The sequence below is a fragment of the Crassostrea angulata genome, chromosome 5, assembly GCF_025612915.1.
Source record: "Crassostrea angulata isolate pt1a10 chromosome 5, ASM2561291v2, whole genome shotgun sequence".
In the NCBI taxonomy this organism is placed as follows: Eukaryota; Metazoa; Mollusca; class Bivalvia; order Ostreida; family Ostreidae; genus Magallana; species Magallana angulata.
Window position 1 is genome coordinate 43146504 of NC_069115.1, and position 18326 is coordinate 43164829.

The 18326-nt window shown below is 34.5% G+C and overlaps 1 protein-coding gene and 1 pseudogene across 1 annotated transcript; one reads left to right on the top strand and one right to left on the bottom strand.

Moving 5' to 3' along the window:
- The first annotated feature begins 1011 nt into the window (after positions 1 to 1011).
- On the top strand, positions 1012 to 2711 carry LOC128185443 (uncharacterized; annotated as a pseudogene).
- A 4004-nt stretch (positions 2712 to 6715) lies between these two features.
- LOC128183359 (DDB1- and CUL4-associated factor 6-like) lies at positions 6716 to 17733 on the bottom strand. Its single transcript, XM_052852338.1, has 18 exons — positions 17570 to 17733; positions 16551 to 16612; positions 16111 to 16203; positions 15803 to 15874; positions 15309 to 15407; positions 14600 to 14713; positions 13788 to 13923; positions 13143 to 13303; positions 12736 to 12795; positions 12145 to 12472; positions 11611 to 11817; positions 10104 to 11147; positions 9771 to 9870; positions 9111 to 9267; positions 8026 to 8182; positions 7749 to 7837; positions 7355 to 7464; positions 6716 to 6975 (listed from the first exon to the last, which is right to left on the bottom strand). Exons 1-18 carry the CDS (start codon positions 17637 to 17639, stop codon positions 6915 to 6917), a joined length of 3120 nt encoding a protein of 1039 aa, XP_052708298.1. The 5' UTR covers positions 17640 to 17733; the 3' UTR covers positions 6716 to 6914.
- Between the last annotated feature and the right edge of the window lie 593 nt (positions 17734 to 18326).

The following is an 18326-nucleotide window of genomic DNA, read 5'->3' on the forward strand; positions in this document are numbered from 1 at the left end:
GATATAATGCAAAAAGGGCTGGCCCCTAAAATAAGGGCCCAAAAGAGCTCTAAAGTATTTTTATAATAACTCTTTACTGAAAAATAATTTGTTATTAAAAATTGAAGCAAAAATGTTCATTGTACAGCTGTTTATCTATACAGTACAATACCTAAGTCATATGTTACGTAATTATGGGTTTTTAGGTGCCAGAAGTCCTATACTCTGATCATCAATATCTAGGAAAGAGTAAATATTTTGAAAAGCAATCTAGAAGAAAAGTTGCTCAGAATAATGTTCTTAACTATATGATACCTTAAAATATTTTTTGGTGGCCCCGGTAAGGAGTTGAAGGGTCGGCTCTTCTTCTAACAGGGTACTTTTAAAGTCATATCATATAGTGAGCATTGCAGTTCTCAAAAAACTCCTAAACAATTGTTTATATATAGGATATAAACCTTCCTTGAACTTTGGACCCCTTGTGAGACCCAATAATCGTCCGGGGTCAAAGTCTTATCAATTTTAATGAATCAACAATATGTCATCATGTTTGCATATAAGTAAAACCATATATTATAACATTTTAGTTTTTGTGAATAACTGAAATGTTTTCTTTTGTAAAATTGACCCCAAATATGGACACGGATAACTGATATTCTCCCCATTGTGGCCCAACCCTACCCCCGGAGATCATGATTTCAACAAACTTGAATCTACCTTTCCTAAAGATGCTATCCACACGAGTTTCAGCTTTTCTGGGCAATCGGTTTCTTAGTTGAAGATTTTTAAAGATTTTCATTATATATTCCCATGTAAAAAAAAAATTGACCCCTCCCCCCATTGTGGCCCCACCCTTCCCCCGGGGATTATGACATGAACAACCTTATAATACCTCTACACAAGTGTCAGCTTTTCTGGCTGATTGGTGTTCTGAGAAGACGATTTTAAAGATTTACGCAATGTATTCCTACGTTATAATCTGACCCCCTCCCCTTTGTGGTCCCACCCCTACCCCTGGCGATCATGATTTGAGCAAACCGAAATCTACTCTATACCCCAAAGAAAAATCTAAAAAGTAAATTTCGACAGTACAGTCCAACTCGACCCATAAATGCGTATTTATCTGTCAAGAAAAAAGGGGCAAGTGTTTGCAAGGCTGCAACGCAGTATAATGTTCCAACTCAAACTCTTTGTGACCGGGTCAAAGGAAAAGTAGGCCTAAAGAAAGTAACTATGGGACCGGCATCATTGCTTGGACAAGAAAAGGAGGCTATGATCTTTTCACATTTGAAAGCAATGGCATCATTTGTATATGGTTATACCCGAAAATAGGTTACCAATATGGCATCTGACTATGCCATTCAGCTACGTAAGAGAACCAAGCAGCAGAAACCTCTCGCATTAAATTGGTTTAGAGGGTTCATGAATCGTTGGTCAGATCTGAAGGTTGTTAAGCCACGAGCATTGGAGCAACAGCGCGCAAAGTCATCAAATCCGATATACGATATTTTGTTGAACTGTCATCGATCGTCATAAAGTACAACTTATTCGATAAGCCCCATAGAATTTTTAATGTGGACGAGAAGGGGATCACACCCAATCATGCACCTCCTCATGTGGTATCCGGCACTGGAGACACGCCGCAAGCCGTTACAACAGGAAAGTCCTCTACGGTTAACATACTGGGATGTGGTAGTGCCTCTGGGGTTGCTATTCCACCATATTTTGTCTTTCCTGACATGCAGATGAGGTCCGAATTGATGGAAGGTTCAACACCTGGAGCAGCTGGTGGTGTCAAAGAGAGTGGATGGTTAAACACTGTTATATTTCTTCAGTATTTACAGAGTCACTTTGTTCATTATGTTCCTGGTGGACTCGATGAACCAGTTCTGCTGCTATTAGATGGGCATAGGTCTCACGTTTCAGTTGCGACTTTTGAATGGGCAAAGGAACACAATATCGTGTTGCATGTTTTGCCAGCGCACACTAGTCACATTCTTCAGCCAATGGATGTTGGTTGCTACAATGGCCCTCTACAGAAAATGTATTACAATTTGTGCCACCAAAAGATGAGAGCAACGTCAACAGTAATCATCAAACAGGATGTTTGTTTCCCTGGCATGCCAGGCATACAGCAAAGCTTTATCAACTCATTATCTTCAGTCTGCCTACCGCAAGTGTCTAATTTATTCTTTTAATGCTGATGTGGTGCAAGCAGAGGCTCTTGTACCTTTTTGCGTATTGACTCAAAAGAACGAGGAAGAAGACATGAGTGGTTCTTATTTGGATGCAGATGAAGACAACAACAGTCAGGATTTTTTTGCAAAGCAAACGCGAGAGTTTGTTCTTATAGAATCCGAGAGATTAAAGGCCAAAAAATAACGCAATACCTTGACCAAGATTACATCAGGCAGAGCAATTACTGAGCCGGAGGTATCAGCAAAAATTATGGAGCATGTTTCAGCAGCAGCAGCTCCAAAACAGAGAAAAAAGATTTTTTTAAATCAGAAGCTCCATACCACGTCTACCATGATCGAATGGAAAAAGTCCACCAAAGTGTGGAAACAAGGGGAGGAAAACATCTGCTAAAACAAAAGATCATTCACAGGAACCTGCCCCCCCCCCCCCCCCATGTACAGCCAATCGACAACACATCTTCAAGGAAATACTTTCTATCCAAACACTCTGAGGACGTTACTATTTCTGAGGAAGAACTGTGTTGTGTCTGTTAAATGTTTACCCCACATGCTGTTCAAAATAGCACATCCTTTATTTTGTAAAGTAGATACAGGGTGACAAATGTAGACATTGGGTGCATTTTAATCATTTAATCACTGCACTGACATCAGAGTAGTCCGGATAGTGGATGACACTACATATGCCCTCACTGTAAATAGAGTAGAATTTGAGTTTCAAATCTGTTTATACCTTGATCTTGGTAAATTATTGTGATTCTTAAGATTGTATCAAATATTTGTTCTCTTGAAATACAAATTACCCTGTATATGACTGTACCACATGTTGTGACAGGCATGTAGCTTCGTTTTTGAAAGTGGGGGGGGGGGGGGGGGGGGGGGGGGAGGCAGACTCATCCAAAAAATCTTGACAAGCAAAAAAGAAAAGGAAATATATCCATAACTTCAATTTAATACCAATTTTTCACATACTCCCAAAATAGTGGGGGTCCAACTCCATGACAATTCAATTTTTTATATGTAAATTTAAAAAAAATTCGTTGCTGCGAAAAAAAAGCCCCCCCCCCCCCCCCCCCCCCCCCCCCGATGCTACGTGCCTGTGTGAAATGATGAAATTCATTGAGATTATGAAACAACGTTTGTTTAACTGTTATTGTTAAGTTTTCATTGCATTTGTTCGAATATGTTGATGTTTATGAATATATTTGATGTTTTTTGTGATATCAAAATGAAAAAGTTCCAAACCACACAAACTTTTATAATTACTTTTCTTGGCCTCATTCCGGGTGCACGGCTACTGGTTCCAAACAAAGATGGCCGACATTGAAACCTCGCTTCGTTTTTGCCCTCGATAATAAGTTGTTTAAAGCACTTTGATGTATTTTAGATAAACAGAAAATCCGAATAAAGTTCAGTAAGTTTAATTAACGTGACAAAATTAATATCCATTAATTTGATTTAATCGCTCAATAATTCAGATCATTTCTAAAGGTACCTCACTACACCTACACTTATACTTTTTAAGATACTACGTCACAAGATGGCGATTTAAATGTTTTGTTAAACATTTTATCGTTCATTCTATTAAAGGCCCCAAGTCTTAGGCTTCAAGTTAAAATTAAAAGGTCAAATTTTTATGATATCTTTCATTCTAACCTCAGCAGGTATTTCTTTTTTTAATTGTGACTAGGGATTGTCTTCGAGAGACAAATTCATAGTGTGATGTCATAGTTAATACCAATGGAGACCAAAACTGTTCTATTAAATTTTCAACTTCTTAACATTACATTGTGTATATCTGCTAATTTATTGTGTCTTTATTCAAGTATGGTAAACTTCAGTTAAGAAGTCAACTAAATGCAGATTCACGGAGAAGTAAAATAGACATGCTTGTCATGTCATAATATTTTTGTGTTGGTTTGATATCAGATTTAGTTCTCACAAAAGTAATTATAAAGTACCTTTTTTAAGAGATATAACTTGTTAGTGTAAAAACTTGTTAGTGTAAAACATTACCCATACATGTGAAATAAAAACTAAATAAGAACACGTAACCTGTTTATAATACAGTCATGTAGTTCTAAATTAATCGGTGCCGGTGTCCGGACATCTCATCGAAAGACGAGAATTAATGTTTCATTCTTATATTGTTACATTCAATTGTATATTCTCACCATATAATACAGATAGTCAACAATTGAAATGCTTCGCGTCTGGCATTCTCCCCCGGGTGCTAATATAAACAATGTTGTCTTTAACACCAGTCAATATATTATATTAAATAAATAGTGCCTGTTTCGCAGGGTAACAGTTGAAATTGACATCCCGACGCGAAGCGGAGGTTGACAATGGTTTTTGAGGGGTTTCAATTTCAACTGTTATCCTCCCAAACAGGCACTTTTTTATTTCATTATACTGAATGTCTTAACTTTAGAGAATTTTTTTAATTAATTAGGCTCCTGGAGTCGGATGGCGGTGATGTGTCTCTCCAGGGTATCTTTGCAACAAGAACAGTGCGTATTTTCTAACGGGCATCATTTTAATTCAGACGCGTAATTCTTAACTCGTAGTATAAGTGGTATTTCTGGCGATATTTTTTTTTGGCGGAACACAGCGTCTGCTAATTCAAGCAAATCGCTTAATGTTATCGTTGATATAACTGTATGTATAAAAATGCACTAAATAAACTCTGTGCTAATTTGTTAAAAAATTGTTTTCTGCCAAATATCATACACCCAAAAATAATATTACGGTTACAGTGAGTTTACAGTTATGAGTAAAAAGAAAAATTGATTGTAGAATTCTTATCTATAATATGACTTTCGTTACATCCGAGACACTGATGCACGCTACGATCGGACCCTCAAAGCTCAACCTAACCAAATGTTAGCAGCATAACCTGTGTATTATGTGTGTGCCTCCTCCCCAATGTAGGACCCCCTCTCCCTTTATATATATATATATATATATATATATATATATATATATATATATATATATATATATATATATATATATATATATATTTTGTAAATCATTTTTTCTTAATTTATTTATTTATTTTCATTTAATTTTATCTCTTTTTAATCAAAATTCGAGTCTACATCATAAGTGCCGTACGAGTTAACAACGAGGGTTCAAATTTTCATTAGTTAACTCGGACGCCAATTTTAATTAGCTAATTAACTTAATCAGACGTGAAGTTGGCAGTCGATTGATTACTTTAGAGCGATCGGCGACAGTAGCAACACCTTCTATAAGAATGTAAACACATGTTTATAATGTAGCTGTTCTTTTTTATAGTTTCTTAAGTAGTTTAGTAGTAGCTTTAGATTTTGTTTTCTTTGTTTTGTACTTAATGGCATATATTTACATTCTACTGTGTTTTCCCATTAAATTCTGTGATCTTCAAATGCCTCTAAATGCAACAAGTAGTCAAAGGTCAAATTGACGAGTTTTATTATGACGTCACAAACGCTGAACGCTGCAAACTGCAACGTCACAAGCGAAAATCAAAGTTCACGCTTGTGGCTGTTACTGTGGCTCTTCCATTAATATTAACTTACCCTTAGAATAAGATAGGAATTTTAAGACATTAATCACATTTGCAGACAAGGCAAGAAGTTGAAAAAATGTAAATATAAGCATTAAATCATGATTTTTTGAAGTATACACTCTCATAACTGCCGCGGTGTGTGCATACAAATTTTCATAACGCGCTAACGCGCGTTACTCAATTTGTATGCACACACAGCGGCAGTTATGAGAGTGTATACTTCAAAAAATCATGATTCAATGCTATAGTAATTTATTTTTTGGTCCTGAAGAAGGGACTGGTTGTCCCGAAAATTTGACAATTTCTATTGTTCGTGTCGTTAGCCATTTTTAGTGCTTTTTATATTCAGTTTACTGGCTTAGTATCTATATATTAGATCCGACACTTTAACGATGCCTAGTGTTGTTGATTCTATTCAGTGCTATATATATATATATATATATATATATATATATATATATATATATATATATATATATATATATATATATAATAAAAGAAAAAAAGCATCACTAACTGCAAAACATTTTTTGCAGTTAGTGTTGCTTTTTTTCTTTTATTATATTTTTACCGGACACTGAGAAAATACTTTTGTGATTTGGATATATGTATATATATATATATATATATATATATATATATATATATATATATATATATATATATATATATATATGTGTTCACTTTATTCAAGGTAAACCGTAAATTTTGTTAATGATGTATTAGACCGGTTATTTTTAAGTGCCAATCTACCTATTAAATAAATTCAAACATGTAACGAATTGATATTATACTTATTTTTTAACATACTTAACTGCCCTTCTTTCAATGAATTAACAATTTTTATGTTCTGAATAAAAGATTTTAAAGGATATAATTGAAAGACACTGAGGGCTGATAATGTTGTCATGGAATTTTCATTTTCTGTGTACATTTCCAACATATAGATCTATGTGTGTGATATCAAATGATAACATATGAGAAAATGTATTTGTTGACATTTAATTCTTAAATGGAAAATTAGTTGTGTATCAATACAGTTTTCAGTTTAGAAAATCTTATTTTCTACAGTTCAGCATTGAGTTTAACTGTAAAACAAATACTGGAATTGTCAACATAGGTAAGGTTTTATCATAAAAGTTTAGCAAGTGGGTCTGCTATATACAAGTTACATTGGTATCACATCACTCAGAATCACTAGATGAGGAGTCATTTTCAACCACAGGTTCATTACTGGAGGATGCTCTGCCTGAAAGAAATCAAGACGACAAAACTATAATGGTGCAAAAAAAAGATCGAGAGGCCCGTGAGCCACATTGCTCACCTGAATAGAGAAAATATAATTATATTGAACATTCCATATGAATGTAAAGTAAAATATAATTATAAAGTCACAAACTGTACAAATACTTATCTTCTAATATAAGTGTAATTTACTAAACAACTACATGTTACTTATAGTATGGGATGCATGCCAACACCAAAGAAGGAATTTTATTAGTCAGTTGATGACATCATCATTAGTTTTAAACTGTCAAATGTATATTTTAAAATAGAAGACATATTTGATAAATGAATAAATAACATGTGAACTATGTAAAAGATGAATCACATTGTTTAAGACTTGCCTGCCCTAATCTGGTTCAGAGACGCTAGAACTCGGAGCATAAAAGCAGCAGGAACGGTGATGGTATCCCGTGTTTCTTCTAACATCACCTCATTACGTCTCATAATCTACAAGACAAAGGTGGATTTTGGTTATTTAAATCATGAAACCTTATCCTAAGAAATATTATTACATTTCTGCATTTATTCAACATTTTACATTTTGGTTATTATACAGAGAAAGGGTCATATTTCTTAGAGGATTAAAAAAATAAATGTAGTTAATGTGATTGAATTATTAAATTAATATTTATTTCAAAACATCAATTGTAAGAGGACCAAAAAAAGTTTTCAAAATGTGTATCCTTTAATTTGAAATGTCTTATGATAATTACATTAAGGTTTAAACTTACCTCAGCTGCTCTTTCTTCTTCAAAGTGGGGATTCTCTTCTAGAGGCATCCATAGTTTGATATCATAGTCAATACCACTGGAGGCCAAAACTTCAAAAAAACAATTTATTCCTATCAATTGCTGTTTTGGAACATGCTATTAAAATTCTTTTCTAACAATCCTTGAAATGATTCTCTCCTTATTTGCAATTTTAAATGAATGCATATATGTAATGCATATATGTTTTAAACTAATATGATAATTCTTAAAAATACATTCAATGACACCCAAGTCTTACTTGGATCTATAGGATGAGGCTGCAGACAGTTAACAACATGTCGGTCAGCCTCCAGCAGCATGGCTAGCTTGGCTGTGTATCGATCCCAGATAAAGATATGGCCACAGTCAGACCCACTCATCACAAACTGGTCTCCCCAAAAATTGGCTTCTTTTATCTGTCAAAAAAATTACCGTACACGTGAACTGATTACTACAAGTGAAGAAAATGATCTGTTAATTATCAATGTAGCTCTGAAGGACTACTGATATGTGTTAATAGCACCATATCAAAAAACAAGACCAACATGATGTTTGTAAAACACTTATGCCCCCTCCCTTGGGAACATCTGCAAAAACTACAAATAATTGAAATTTTTCTAAGTCAAAGGCACATAACTCTGTCAAAAAATGCTTGAACGTACCAAAAATTACACTTGACCTAGATATTAATATGATAAACCTGTATAAGTTCAATATGTGCATCCTATGTGGAGAAAATAAATGGAAACTGCAAATAATTGGAATTTTTTTACGTCCAACGGGCATAACTCTGTCGAAAATTGCTCAATTGTATCCAATATCAAACTTGACCTAGATATTAATATGATAATCCTGTATACCAAATTTCATTTCAATATGTGCATCCTTTGCGAAGAAGAACGGAAAATGCAAATAATTGGAATTTTTCTACGTCCAAGGGGCACAATTGCTTGATCGCATCCAAAATCGAACTTTACCTAGATATTATTATGATAAACCTGTATACCAAATTTCATTTCAATATGTGCATCCCTTGCAAAGAAAATGAATGGAAACTGTTGGTGGACCGACCGAACGACCAACAGACAGCAGCAGCAAAAGAATATGCCCTGATTGTCCTCCCTTCTTTGAAGAGGGGCATAATAAATTATATTTCCACAAAATATGGCAACTTACTGTGTATAGTATGTAGCATTTAAACCACGTCCATAGAATGTTCATAATATATTTTGAATTTGACTCTTCTAAAATATTGATGCACCAGTGCTGAGAAATCATGGTTAATGATAGTAAAAAGAATTCAGTCATGCAGAAAATTCCTGTTTGTAGATCATGCAACCTTACCATGGTTCTGGCGTTTCTGTGACCTTTGAACTTGATCTTGTGGAGAGGTTGGTGTATACTCCTTGTTTCTATCTCCTCATTTTCCCGCTCCTCCTGACGTTTCTTGTACAGTTCCTGGAGTCGGATAGCGGTGATGTGTCTCTCCAGGGTCTCCCTGCTACAAGTACATTCATCATATAGTTATATGACAGGCAGTCATTATGTATACATGTTATCATACATAATGCTTCAATCATAAGTTAGGAGAATTTAAAAATGTGTATGCATCGACACAATTAAAAAGCATGGGTTTCATTTCTCCAGGGTTTTCCTGCTGTACATAGATGTATGGTATAAATTTAGCCAGCAATCAATTAATATCTGTAAATTGCTTTTATCTTAAAAATATATGTTGACAACTTCGGAGAATCAGAAAATGCCTTAGCATCTGCACAGTTACAGGTAAGTTATGTTTCTATGTGTAATACATACAAAAGAGTTTTGATTATTCTTTGAGGACAGGAAATTCATTATTCCTTATCATAGTACATGTAACTATTTTTACCAAACCCTATACAAAGTAGTAGATATACTAATTCAGTTTATCTTTTTATCATTTACTGGTTTCAATTGTGAGGGAGTGAATAACAAACTGTCATGTTTTCAGCACAGAAGCCTTACCTTTGACCCTCCCCCTCCTCATCAGAGCTGGCAGCCTCGTTCCCCTGATGATCAGATGTCCTTGTTCTGTTCTCTATCTCAACATCTTCTTCATGCTCACCTAAAAGTATCATGTGGTTCTGACAGGCACGGTATATTTATTTCATACTCAAATATTCTTATAATATAATTCTCTGTAAAATTTCTATGAAAAAGTTCATGATCTTCTAAATAACTTTCAATTGACATACAGACGAACATAACTGATGGATGCTGAATTACAAAAAGTCTATTTAATGCTTTGGACCAATATCAAATTTAATAAATTAAATGTCCTAGTGTTCTAGCATTTACCTGTAGCATGATCAGACAAGTGACTGGCGCCCCTTACAACAGGTATTTCCTCTTCTTCCTCCTCGGACGTCCCACTGTCCCCAGTGAATCTGTCCGGCTGCAGTCCTGACCCTCTCTCCCTACAGAGTCGCTCTAAGATCCTCATCCTCCCAATCTGCCTGATTTTCTCCTTGACTGCTGCACTTGCCTTTCTTCTCCCCGCTCTCTGTGTTTGACCGTCTGCTTGTGAACTACTGCATGGCTGGTTCTCACTCTCTGACTCCACTAAAATTTCACTGGATTTTTCTGCTCTCTGAGATTCAGCTGTGGAATTAGTTTCAGTTTCAATAACAGTATTTTCACTTTTCTCTCCTGATTCCTCTTTTCCAGACTCTCCTGAGAAAGAATCACTGTCAAAAATATCGCTGCTGTCTGTGGAGTCTGCAAACCCTACAGAATCCTCTCTCTTTGCCTCTTCACTCCCTTCAGCAGCTTCATGGCTTTCAAAGTCTCTACTACTAGTGGGAGTTGCCTCTCTAACTAAAGGCTGCAATGAGGCGTTTTCAGCACTTCGCTCCAGAATTCCAGCTTCTAGATTTTCAAACCTGGCAAAGCCAAGTCTGACAGTACTACTAGTGGTACCCTCAGAAGAATACTGAAGACTAATCACTGGCTCTTCTTGCACTAACAGTCCCACATGTTGTCCCCTTCTTTCAACAGAACTCCTCAACCCCGATATACCCTGGTTTTCTTCAGTGTTTGCTGTCCCCCTTGAGGCAGGTCCTACGGAACGAGTTTGCACACTTGCCTCATTTTCTGCTAATGTCACCTGTGGATCTGAAAGACTGCGAGGGTTTTGTATTGCACTTGATGTGGAGCTTGGGCCCTGGTTATCACACTCTGGTTGGGGATTAATGTCTAAACTGTGGATATTGTCCTGATTTCTGTCACTTATATCTTGGTTTTCTGTGTCTGAGGCTTGGTTTTCTACACTAGAGTCTTGGTTTATTCCTGTAGAATTTTGAGTTCTTCTATCAGTGGTAACTGTATTTTCTGTATCCATGTCTACAAATTAAAAGTGATAATTCTATAATCTATCTTAAGTCAAATATGAAAAGCAATTGTCTTACATTAATCAGCGATTATCATAAACAATTCATGCATGCAATTAATTCTATATAAGCTAAGTCATTATTTAAAGATATCCTTTTCCAAAATTGTTTTTGGACCTTATTCATCAAATATGGTTTATTAAATGCACATACATATATATACTTTACAACCTAATCCCAATATTGTGTTTTTAAAATCAGTTACTTTACTCCATAGTGTTTCAAATACCCAAGTACCTTGAGTAGTTTATGGTAAAAATGGTAATGTTAGTTTTCCTAGTTAATCATCAGCTACATACATGTATATCTTAACCTTTAATTAAGTTTCACATAACTACACATTGTACATGAAATACCCCTTGCTATAAAATTATAACATAAAATGTAGCAGGTTTCTACTTGTATGTATACGCTACCTTCAGCAGCTGGAGCTGATTCATTGACAACATCACCACTTCTCTCCCCTGACACGTCCTGACCCCCCGAGGCCTGGGCTTCAGACCCCCTCCCTGCGGCCTCATCTTCCCTCTCCTCCTCCTCTTGTCGCCTCAGATTTCCATCTAACCATCGCGTCAACATGTCAGACATCCTCTGCATAATGGTGGTCTGTCTGTCTGGTTGTTCTTGGAATTTTGATAAAATTGTCAAAGGTACAATATATTTTGCTAAGCCAAGTTCTACAGATTTCAGTTTACTTACAGAAAATTCATCTCATTCAAAATTCATATGAATTCATTAATCTTATTAACTTGGTTATTAAAAAAGGTGTGTGTTTAGCAAGAAATGCTTTTGTATATCATTACAAAAAGCAGTTGAAGTTATTTATTAAAGTGGAATAATTTCCTTTCCCAATATTCACATTTACCATTGGTATGGTGTTCAATATCTTGTCTGGCATGACGTTTTCTTATCAATGTAAGATAATTTACGTTGCCAATGTGCCCACTTACCATTAGTATGTCGCTCACTCTCCGGTCTGGCATGAGGTCCAGTGTCTGACCAATCTCCACGTAGACGTAGCCTTTTGATTGGTGGTTGTCGTAACGATGATCCAGAAGGACTTTGAGGAAGTAACATGGAGGTGACCCCCTCAGAAGTGGACAATCTGGGGGAGGAAGAGGTGCGGGGAGGGGTGCTGGACAGTGGGAGGTCAGCAGGGGGATCCCTGGAACCTCTAGAGGAATGTTGGGGCTCAGGAGTTTTGTGTTTAGGAGGCGGCTTTGTAGGTTTCTCAGCAAACAAGTCAGACGATTTCACTTTCTTTGCTAGCCGCTCAGCCTAACAAATGAAAAACATTTTAACTCAGAGTTGAACTATAAACTGGTGTGGTCTCTAAAACAATTTGGAATTTTTTCTGGAATCAAAATTTTTTGCAAATTATATTATATATTGATTTTAAGCATATTTCCCAAAATTTGAATTTTTCAAAGAGATGCAAAACTTAAACAAAGAAGACAACCCATCTCAAAATTAAGCACTACATTAATTAAAAATTTCATATAAACCAGTACGTACAAGTATTTTTACATTTGGACACTTACTTTGTGTTTTGACTTTTGAATAAATTCAGCAGGGGTCTGTAACCTATTTGTCTTAAAATCCTGTCAAACGAAATGTTTAAGAAATGACATTTCAAATTACATCCTAAAACTCAAACCCAATCTAGTAGCGGTAAGTGTTTTAAAATAAATGACATATAGTGCCCTTACTTTTTATTATCAACCTGAGAATAACACTATGACTTTTTTTAAAACTGATATGATACACTTACCATGCAATATGTGCACAAAATTAAATAAAACACAAATCTTCAAGAGAGGTCCACAATCTTTGGGCTTAAAGAATTGGTCCCACTAAAATTCTAACAGCTAACACAATGACTGTATTGAGCATATGCCTTCATAATTCTGTATGAACAATAAAGAAGAATCCCCCAATCAACAAGTACCTTTGATCCAAAGAGATAGATGTACTCTGAGGAATAGCTGACCAGGATGTCCTCCCCATTGGGACTGTATGCAAGGGAGGTAATCCTGTGAGGTCTGCTGGACAGGGTAGGTGCTGTGAACTTACAGGTCATTCCCAGAATTCCCTTGCTGCTGTGGGAACCTTTGTTAAATCATGTACACATAGAGATTGACAGAGAACTCTGCCTCAAATGATATTTTTTGTAAAAGCTTCCAAAGCCAATCATATTCACATAGCAAATAATTTATTTCAAGAATATCCTAGCCTTTTTCTATTCTACAGGACTAAACTCTAACAGTGCATGAAACTGATTAATAAATAAATAATAGCAGTACATTTTCAAAATGAACTAAAAATTTACTCCTATACCATAATACTGTATGATGATGACAGTCTAAACTATCAAAAATTGTACATACCTTCATATAACTCAACTTTCAATACTTGTACATCAAAATTTCTTTGTAATTCGAATCATTAATTTACCAATAGCTATTTCACATAAAACAAGATAATCTTCATTTTATTTAACTATCAAGCACTACATGTCCATATCAATCAAACTTCCCGATGTAACATGAGAAAAAAAAATTAATGACAGGTGTGAAGCTGCTTGTGTTGTTACCTGAGGCTTTAGTTCCCAGCATCCTTCGGTCGTAAATTCTGACAGAGCTGTCCGCACAGGCAATGCTCAGCTCATACGGAATCAACGGATTGACAGCAATGGAGGTCACTGCTCTCCTACAGTTGATCAGGATGTCCTACAAAATGTTAGTTTATGTTACTGAAAGTAGCAAATACTGATGATATATAAGAGACACATCTTAGGGCGCAAAGAAATGTATACATGGTCTGGAGAATTGTATAGAATTAATGTATCGCATACAATTTCAATCATATTTTCAATAGTTTGGTATCAGAGTGCAAGAATTGTTGTTAATTGATTATGTACATACTACATATATCAAAATATGGAATATCACTATAGACTGATAAACAGTACGGCAGAAAATAACAGTACTGTTCCAAAATATTGGTGAAAAACAAATCTTTACCTACCAGGTACATTGACAGCAACACTCCCACATAAGAGCTACATGTATTTTAACAAGACCTTTAACTTTGGGTAGTAGTTTCAAACAGCAATGTGATGTAGGAATGTCGATTTTTCGTTTTCAGCCATTCAATCATGGCTCATTGAAATCAACAAGATTTGTATGACTTTAGTTCTGAGCCATTAATGTAGTCCGAGCATATTTTGCTAGAAACCAGCATCAATTTTAAGTTGTTCTGATGCAAGAACTAGATACATTCATCACACCGAAAGTCAATGTCTTGTTAAAATGGCTCTATTATATCAAGTCAACTACAGTAACTATAAGGTCTTGAGACCAATACACATGTATTTTACTCTAGTTCTGTACTTTACAAATGTACCTCCTTGCAGTCCTCTTTTACACAGGAAGTCTTGGCCCTGAGGTCGAACCAGCGGACCGTGCCGTCTTCTCCACATGACAGGAAAGTGGAGGATTCACTGGGGATTACTATCACCTTGATAGGGAGGAGCAAGGGGATTAAAAGAATCATCACATGAAAAGCAAATGCTTGAATAGAGTACATGTCATTAAAATTAAAATATTAAAAGTACTCATTGATAAAATGAGATCAACTAATACTGGTAGTTCAAAAGACACCTCCAAAAAAATTAGGTCATTATCAAATATAATACCCATACATTCATAATAAACATGAAATAAATGGTCCGTGAATTTACATTGGTTTACAAACCAGGCCGGTGTAAATTTCTGTACATCCTGATGAAACTTGAGGTAAATAAATTGATGTCACAATACAATGTGATAAAAATTAGCATGACCTCTTAATTCACTTTGCATAGTTCTACACATATAAAAATATCTGAAATATCTTGAGTATGTACTTGTAAGAAATAAACTCGTTAAAAATGAATCTTAAGGTATAAGACATTTTAGTCTACTTGATGATTGATTTCCAAATAATGTCACACCAATTCGAATTTCAAGGTATACACAAATATGGTTATTGGTACATAAATTATTGTTACGTTACTTAGCTTCTAAAAAAGAGTTTTTGAGGAATCTGAGATAGACCATGGACAAACAAATACCTCATATGTTGTTCCAAAATGACAATCAAATAAGTTATTTCTAGAGCTGGTATCCACATCTGTGTAGTAGATTTTGCCATCCCCCGAGCAGCTAATAATCTGAAGAGAGAAGGGCAAAACATAAATCAAATATCATATTAGCAAAATACAGGTACAAATATATAAGATTTTCATCAAAACTTCAGGTACGGTACAAATTCATTGTATATAATTTATAACATTTAATGGATCATTAAAACAGTAAATACGCATTAAAGCAGCTTTATTCAATTCTGATAAACACTTCCATTTCAAATGTGATTATTGGGGATAAGATTAAAACTGTATACTTGTATCTGTACAATGAGGTTTTGTACTGCTTCAAATAAATAAGATTAAAAAATACAATTAACTAAATTTAAATTTGTTTTGGTAATTAATCTATGAGAGTACAATATGTCATAGCAGTGTGATGATGACTTCTTAAAACTTGATTTTGCCTTTTTATTCATTACCTTTTCATTGGAATATGGGAGGAATTTGGCACTAAATATGTTGGCTCTGTGTCCTGACCTTACAGATGTAAACTGAAAAACAATAGAATAAGTTAATATTACAATGCATAATAATTTGGAAAATTGTTTTCAATTCTGAATAATTTACATCTACACAAAACACATGAGAAGCTCAAATAAATATCAATAAATGTCCTTTTAAATATCAAATGACTTATTATGCACTTGACACACTTAATATATCAAAATAATCTTTATGGGCCAATATAAGGGCATATGTTAAATAAATAGTCTATAAACCGATTTACCTTTCCAGTCCATGGTTCTGATATAACTAGGTGTTGGTCATCTGACCCAGATAACAGATATTGTCCCGTTTCATTCCAGCAAATCGTGTTTACCTAAAAAATCATTATCAGAAATAAATTATCATATGGTATGGTAACCAGTTGACTGTGCACAGTTTCACAACCAATGCATCTCTAAGAAAAAAATACATTCAGGTCATTTGAGAAAACTTACATAATTATGATTAAGCTTAAAAATAATATAAAAAATGCAGTTATCATATGATATTATTAATACTGTGTACTACCTGGTACATGTATTAGCAATTACTACACATATTTTTTACAAGCAAGTGCATACCTACATATTAAATATTTGTATTGAATGTATTCTATGATAAAATTAATACAACTTGCTGCCTTTAGTTGTTATATGAAAGAGTACTTAATCATCTCCTTACACATCCAGAATGAACTTCAATTTTCTTGTGTAATTTCAGTCTTTGTACGAAATCAATATTTCCTGTGGAGAACAAAAACAAACAGATAGTTAATATTTAGGTAACGTGTCAACAATTTTGACTATAGTCTGTCCCGAGTTATAGCTTCCATCACTTTTTAATAATTTTTTATTAAAATAAACATACCTCTCAATGATCGAAGTTGAATTTAAATCAATGAAAAGAAAATTTATGATTTCTTTATTGATACATTGTCTGTTTGTACCCTGAGAATTTCACAGGAATAAAAACAAACAATGTGCAGAAATTCAAAATGGGAAATGTTTATCTTTTCTCCATTTAGAAGTACTCGGAACACCTCGCACAATTTTTCAACATTATCATCCGCAGTACTTTCATGTATTTTACAATGCAAAACCCCCGCTAACATTCTATTTTTGGTTGTGTATAAAACCTGAAGCGGCAGAGGATGCATTTTTGGCCCAAAGGTATTTATGACTTTTGAAATATTACGCAAAAAGTGGTGGCAGTAGAAATGTGGGACAGAGTATGATTAACTTTAAATTACATTCAACACACAATAAGCATAATAAGGTTCCTTAAATGATTTTATATATTTAATAAAAAAAATAATTTTTCTAACTCTATCATGTCTATTGCAATGAAAAGCTGTTAAATAATTTTCAAATAAACATATGCAAAATGACAAATTACGTTTTATTAGTTGCATTACACTTTCATGGCTTTGCACCTATAATTACTTAACAATAAACATACACAAATAAATTGATTATTCGCTTTAGACATTTTAGACATAATAGAAAGAGACATGTTTTAATTTTTAGTGATGTGTATAATGTTAAAGGTATGGTATTAAAGATCTATATAAAAAATCATATAAAATCAGTCTTTTTCTTACTAAATATTTGCAAAAATAAAATATTTTGACATAAAATGGCATTGAGCATCCTACAGTAAATAATAGAATAATGAATTGTTATCTAATAGTATTTTCTCACCTTTAGCAGCATTGTATAGTTTTTGTTTGCTATCTAATCCGTAATATCTGTCTTGTAAAATCTTAAACATAATTTCCTGACAGCTAAACGCAGAAGATCCTCATTGACGTATGTTTGTTGTTGTTTTCACAAATTTCCATTCCGAAATTCCTCAAGGTGGCAGGGGATAGTTTCGAAGGAAAGACCCGGTCAAAATTTTGAAATAAAGGGAGAACCTGGGGTTTGGCTGGTTATTTGAGGGGTATAAATTGGTAGAATATTTATTGCATTCATTTTGTGGATAGAGGAGCTCATGTCAATTTCTTTGATATATGACACTTTAATACTGGTAGCACTTTTCATCAGATATGAAATAAAAATGCGAAACTGAGGCCAAAATTTTCACTTTCGGTTTTGTGCTTGAAAAGTAGGGTGGGTTCAGAACACGAAATGTCACTCGAAAAGAAGGTGATTGACCCCCCATCAATTGGTGATTATTTGCATGGGTATACATTAAGCTACAAATCCTATGGTAGTTTATGGCAGTTGCTCGGGACTGGAGCGTGGTTCTGGACCCGTGAAAATGTGAAAAAAGGGCAATTTTTCAGAAAATTTTGAGACCGTCCCTGGCTGTTCTTTATAGTGCTATATGTAAGTTGTACTTGTTTTATTCTGAAATGTTTAAAAATTCTCAAGAGTTGGGACCATGTGTCCCCTGCATGCAAACCAATTTTAGCAAATTTAAAAATCCACTGAAAAATTAAATCTCATATATGAG